The 6,440-nt window shown below is 45.5% G+C and overlaps 1 protein-coding gene across 1 annotated transcript in view; it reads left to right on the forward strand.

The window, feature by feature from the left end:
• The first annotated feature begins 219 nt into the window (after positions 1 to 219).
• efna3b (ephrin-A3b) overlaps positions 220 to 6,440 on the forward strand; it is a 68,846-nt gene continuing 62,625 nt past the window's right edge. Inside the window, exon 1 of the mRNA XM_017037649.1 lies at positions 220 to 1,265. Within this exon, the coding sequence (XP_016893138.1) occupies positions 1,156 to 1,265 (110 nt within the window). The 5' untranslated portion in view covers positions 220 to 1,155. The remainder of the gene's footprint in view (positions 1,266 to 6,440) is intronic.

The raw sequence follows: 6,440 nt of genomic DNA on the forward strand, positions 1-6,440 counted from the left end.
GGGGGGTGAGGTGGCGAGGAGAGGGGGGAGAAAGGAGGAAGGGGGGTGAAAACGAGCTGCAGATGGATGAAGGCTGCAGACTGAGGTGGAGGTTTCTGCTGATCTACAGCTGAATGGACTCTGAAGAATAATTATTATAAATAAGAAGAGAAGTTGAAATCACACTGATACCCTCTTCTTCGTGCTGGAGTAGTGCGGTTTGTGTAGTGCTGGTGCTGCTGCTGTTGTTGCTGCTGAGGCTGAGGCTCCGCCACAATATCGGAGGAATGCGCTTTTGTCGCTCGCTGGGGGTGGAGTTAGAAAGTGAACGAGTGCTGCCTACAAAACAGAGAGGGAGAAGGAGAGAGAGAGAGGAGAGAGAGGGGTCGGAGCTGCTCACCTTAAACCATGGTTGTCGGTCAGACTCCTTAAAGTACTCGGCTGAATCGTTCGGCAGCGGCCGCTCCACAGACCGCCGAGCTCCGCATCACGTCGGATCCCAGGGACCGGACCAGAACCAAACTGCAGCAGAAACATTTTTCATCCAAGAAAAGTGGAGCTGGTTTATTTTTTAGTCTACTTTTCACTCACGCAAACTCCTGCCCAGAGGAGTGGGTGGTTTCATGCCCCCGGGGCTGGAAGACGCAGCGCCTGGTGGAGCATCCAGCCCGACTCCGCTCCGCTGCGCTCCTCTGGCGGGCTGAGGAGCAGCACTCCCCGGTGAGAGGAGACGGAGACCGAGCGAGCTCCAGGCGGTCGGGTTCTTTTGCAGGACTTCCAAAAAAAAAAAACCAAAAAAAAACACCCATGTTTGAAACCCCAGGATTTTAAGGGGAGAGGGGGGGTCGACGGAGGAGGGGTTTGGTTTATAGAGGAGAAAAGGAGGGAGACGGAGAAGTCACTCCACCGCCGACAGAGCTGAGTTTAACAACTACCGATTAACCGAAGGCATGCGGCTGACTGAGGTTCTCCTCCGACCCTCACCCGTCTGTTAGTTAAACCCTGGGCTGGGATGTTTGAGTCGCGTTGTTTGGTGGGGTGAAGGGACCGACAGCGAGGAAGAGAGAGGGTGAGAGACAGAGAGAGAGAGAGAGAGAGAGGAGGAGAGTCAACGGAAGGACTTCCACGGAGAGAGGGGACGGAGGCCGGGGACAGAGAGCGGGAGCAGCCGGGAGCATGGCTCTGGAAGCGCTGTCTCTCCTGGTGCTAATGAGTCTCACCTGTGCTAACCTGCTCCAGGTGTCGGCCAACAGACACTCGGTGTACTGGAACAGCTCCAACATACAGTAAGACCCCCACTCATCTCTCTGTGTCTGTGTGTGTCTGTGTTTCTTCCATGGACTCGTCCAGACCCTGATCCTGGTCTTGGGTCCAAACCCTGGTTCTGCTCGGTCTTGATTTCTCTTCTGGTTCGACTTGAACGGTTGAAATGACAGACGAAGTCAAGGTTAAGGTCAGGGCTGAGCATCGACTGAAGAGAAAAGGTTCAGAACTACAGTTGGTTCTAAACATAAGGCTAGTTGGACAAAAAGTTTAAATTTTTTTTTTTTTTTTTTTTGTAGACATCTTGAATTTAAGCCTTTGTATTTGGGTGAGCAGTGTGGGAGAATCCCCTCACCGTTGAATTCTTCTTCCACACCAGGTCACCATCTGCTTCTGTTGAAGACTTAAATCTAGTTCCTTTTAAATGTTCATTCAGTTTTAGGGAAAAAAAATAAAAAATAAAAAAAATCAGATGGAGTGAAATGAAAATCTGTCAGAAAATTTCAATTTTAAAAAATTTTTTTTAACCCGTTTCCAATTAAAATTTGCAAAAATTGGGAAAAAAAATTGTCCGTTAAAAAAATCCGCAAGAAAGTGATAAAATCGTCAAAGCTGTTGTCGACGCCTGGGAAACGTGTTTTAAAATATTTTTAAAATTTAAATCTGACGTTTATTTTGAAAATTATAACGACCGTCTTAAAACTATTTGACTGATTTGTCTGTGTCTGAGCTTGATTTGTTTTTCACCTCCATCTAATCTGTTTTTATTTGGAGAACACAACTTTAGAGACGTTTGTGGCTGACCTGAGATCAGTGTTAGTTTTCGGGCCTCCAGGTCTTTGTCGTGTTGTTTGTCGTCCACTCCAGCGTTTGGAGTTCGGACCGTCTGTGTGCGTACGTTTTCTCGGCCGTCGTTGTTCCCCCAACCGCCTATTAACCACGTAAAGGATAATGAGCGGAAAGAAGTATTTGGAAGGGCAGTTACTGTACGAACGTTGCTACTAATGCTAGGTGTATGACGTTAGCGTTATCGACCGTGAAGGAAAGGAAAAGCCCAAAAAAATTTTCTTCAATTTCCTTTGTCTTGTTCGCAGTGAATTCTTTTCTAACCCGTACTCTGCTACCATTGCATTCGTAAATTCTACGCAAAAAGGTGCAGGCTAAAGCAAACCTAGCACCTACGAGGCTAAAGGCGTGGTACGCCCCAGGAGAGATCGACCTCAGAAATCGACCTCAGAAATGATTGAAATTCTCGCAGCCAGCTGCGTTGAAATCCTCGCTCGGTTCTCGTTTCCTGTTTTCCGTAAGGAAACACTATTTTTCTGAGCCCGACTTTTTTTTTTTTTTTCCCGTCAGACCCCCGACCGACTGGGAAGTCTTGGTGGCTGTAAACCATTTTCCCGACACCTTTACACGCACAGCTGGTTCTACAGTGTGTCACAGCGCTGCGGCGCACACCGCAGAATCAAACCGCAGATTCAAGTTGGACCTTAGTTTGAGCCGTTTATGACCGAGTGGTTAGAAGAAAAAAGAAAAGAAAAATGAATAAGACGTGATTCCTCCTCTCCTCTCCCCCCTTCTCTCCCCCCTTCTCTCCCCCCTCTCCCTCTCACTCAGGGCTCTCACTGCTGTCTCTCCTCTATCTGGTTCAATTAGGCCCACTTTTTCATCCTGACCCCATTGTGTTGTTGCAGTGTCACTGTTCAATCTCTCCTCCTCCTCACTGGCTCTTCAGCGTCTCCTCTTCCAGCTCCTATCCCTCTCTCGCTCCCTTTCTTGTTTACACCGAGTCAGTTGGCCTTTTTCTTATCCCTCTAATCCTTCGCTCTGCTCCTCGATCTCAATTCGAGTGAAGTAAGAAAAAAAAACAAAAACGTTTGACTTCTTTTCAGTTAAATCTCCCGTTTTTTACCTCCGTCAGTGTGGACTCTGCTGACGCTCCATCACTTCCCTGTATCAGTGTTTCAGCAGGTCTTAATCTGTCAATCCCTGATTTATTTGTGAGATTATTTGTTCGACTTAAACGCGTGTATATTCAGTTTCAGACTTTTAAATAAGTCAAGGATTTGAAGTCGTAAAAATCATGAAAACCGAGAGAAACTGACGTCTGTTTTTCACTCATTTTTTTTTAACTAACGCTTGTCAATATCTGGGCTTGGACTTTACTGGACTTCTAAAGCAGACGTTTCATTCCGTTTTTTGTTTTTTAAATTTTTTATAGCAGCCAGGTCTTCACTGAGCCCTGTTTTAATGTCGACTCTCCCTGAACTCCTCTGTTCTCTCGCAGCAACTTTGAATCTCCAAATTAAAAGAAAAGTGTAAAAAGAAACGTGAATTCATGACGACTGCACTCGAAGTACGGCGTACAGTGAAAGTGGAGGGAAAAAAACAAGGTTAGCGTTGGTCGTACGACTGTGTAAACTCAATTACTTCTCCGTAATGCGAGAAAATTATTCCCACATTATGGAGAAACTCATTTTGTGAACACAGTCGTCGGTAGAGCAGCATCACAGCAGATCTTTTCACTCCACGACTCGGAGACACGTTCAGGTTTTTAACTTTTTTTTTCCCACTGCATATTAAATAGATAATGAATGGAAATGAAATTCCACCTTTAGTTTTTATGAGACGCAAATGTTGATGAAGATAAAATGTAGAGGAGCAAAAAAAAAGGCCTGAAGCTGTAAAAAAAAAAAAAAAACTCTGAACCTGGGTGTGATCAGGTCGACTGAACGACGGTGTTGTCGACTGTTGTTGTACAGTTGCTGTTATTAAAAAGCTGCAGCTGCGGTTTCAGACAGTGAGGAGCAGCAGAGGGAGGACTGAAGCTGGTCGGAGCGGCCCGACCTTTGACCCCACAGTCCGGGCCTCTGAGCAGCGCCGGGCCCCGCGGTCCCTGTCGGTGCCGGTGGCAGCGTCGTCTTAGCCTCGGCTGAGAGTCCCAGTGTGAGTCTGTGGTTAATTAAAGGACGCGGTGTCTCAGCGGAGCGACCTCTGCCCTGATTCTGCCTGTTCTCACCCCTGACTCGCTGACTGCTCAGTCAGTGGAGCTACGGTAACGTTCAGCCTGGGAAAAAAAAAATCAATCAAAAAAATAAAAAAAAAGACGGGAAAATGATTGTGTCAATCTGACAAAAAACAAACTTAAAAAAAAATGCGTCAACTTAAATAAATTAAAACCAAATTTATTCTCTGACACATTTGAATAATAACGTTAATGATAAAATAATAATAAAAAAAATCAATCATCAAAAACATAGATTATACATAGTGGCGAAGATTAACAGCTTGCTAGTTGCTAACTTACTATTAGCTCACAGGTGAGCTAACAGTAACGATTTTAACGATCCATAAAGTCAAAGTCTTTAACTAAATTGTAACTGAGTCGTAAAATTATTTCACAAAATATTTTCTAATTTCAGTTTAGTTTTAGTCTGCGTTGAATTTACTTCAGTAAAAGTTAAGACGTATAACGACGTGTAACGTTAGCATGTTAGCAATTTGATTTGATAAGTAAAAGTTAAGACGTATAAAGACGTGTAACGTTAGCATGTTAGCAATGTTCATGATTTGACATTTTATTAAAATGTAAAAATGTATTTTACCCGTCAACGTTCGATAACAAACTCAGTTTGATCGAACAGTCGTCCCCTTCATAATTAATATTTACAACACGGTCGTAACGAGGACGACAACGCGTTTTACTTTCGCTAAAGTTGAGCGTTAAATACCTGGATGCGTCGCAGACTCTACTTCACCCAGAGAACTTTCTGTTTCTTCTACTACACACGACACACATTCACTATGATTGGATCTCTGTTTGTTTGCCCCGCCTTCTCACCAACACACACACAGCTCTGATTGGCCCTCAGGCTCATTTTATTATCTCCAGTTTTTCTCTGCGTATTTTCTCCTCCTCTTGGTTTTGTTTTTTGGTCTCGGAGTCGATTATTCAGCAGCTAACGTAGCCGTAGCCCTCGCCGTAGCTCACTAAAACTTTTCTTATTTCTCCGACGCGTCGTGGTCAACGACAGACATCCGTGTCCACAGCTCTCACTTTGACCTCTGTGATGTCGGTGTGTGTGTGTGCGGCCGTTGGCAACTGGCCTCCGTGGGGCAGCGTTGAGGTTTAGGAGAACCAATCACACGCCCTCGTTTATCTGTCGCTGCCAGTGGTAAACACGGTGTAACGCCTCAGGACTCCGGAAGGTTCCTCACAAGAATGGTGACCCGCGGCCTCTCATCAACTACCGGAGACACACACACACACACGTACACACACACACACACACACGTGTGTGTCTTTGACTGAGTGTAAAAACTCTTTTTTAAAAATCAGGATTATTTCCTGTATTTACATTTTACCACCAGCAGGCTGTCAACGCCGCCCGTCAATCAGTCCTCACAGCTATACCTGGGCATGAATATGTGTGTGTGTGTGTGTGTGTGTCCAAGTGCAGATGTCTTTGTTCGCCGTCGTGTGACCGAAACACAAACCCATCCATCAGCCGTTAAATCACACATTATCTTCCTCCACCTGGCAATTAACCACTGCTGTGAGCCTGAGTGTGTGTGTGTGTGTGTGTGTGTGTGTGTGTGTGCACCAGGGTAATCTAATAATGCAGCCGTTAACTGATCTGCATCATAGATGGATCTTAATTTATCGGCCGAAATTTTCAGAAGCAATTAGGTTTGGAATTGCCCTTTAATAATAGTTGAATTAGAATTTAAAATATATATATACGTGTGTGTGTGTGTGTGTGTGTGTGTGTGTGTGTGTGTGTGTGAGACACAGTCACCTGAGTGGACACCACTGGAACTGAGTTTCCTCCACACAGACGTGGACGTTCCCGCGGCGTCAGTCGATGGACGCAGCACGGAGACACGTCACACGAGGCAGACAGGGGGCGCCATAGGGAGGAAGTGTGAGACGGGTTTTAGTGGAGAATGAGCTACGAATGAAAACAGATGAGGTTTTTGGTTCTGGATTCTGAGGAGGAGTCGTCGTAGGATCGATAACAACGTCATGGAAGTTAGAAAAACTGAGACAGACCTAGGTGTGTGTGTGTGTGTGTGTGTATGTGTGTGTGTGTGTGTGTGCAGACAGGAGGATTACGCCGGCCAATCAACCGTCCCCCTGACAGCAGCACTGACCTGTCAGTCTGGCAGCTCCACTTAGAACAACAACATTTACATTT

The sequence above is a fragment of the Cynoglossus semilaevis genome, chromosome 13, assembly GCF_000523025.1.
Source record: "Cynoglossus semilaevis isolate Cse_v1.0 chromosome 13, Cse_v1.0, whole genome shotgun sequence".
Taxonomy (NCBI): Eukaryota; Metazoa; Chordata; class Actinopteri; order Pleuronectiformes; family Cynoglossidae; genus Cynoglossus; species Cynoglossus semilaevis.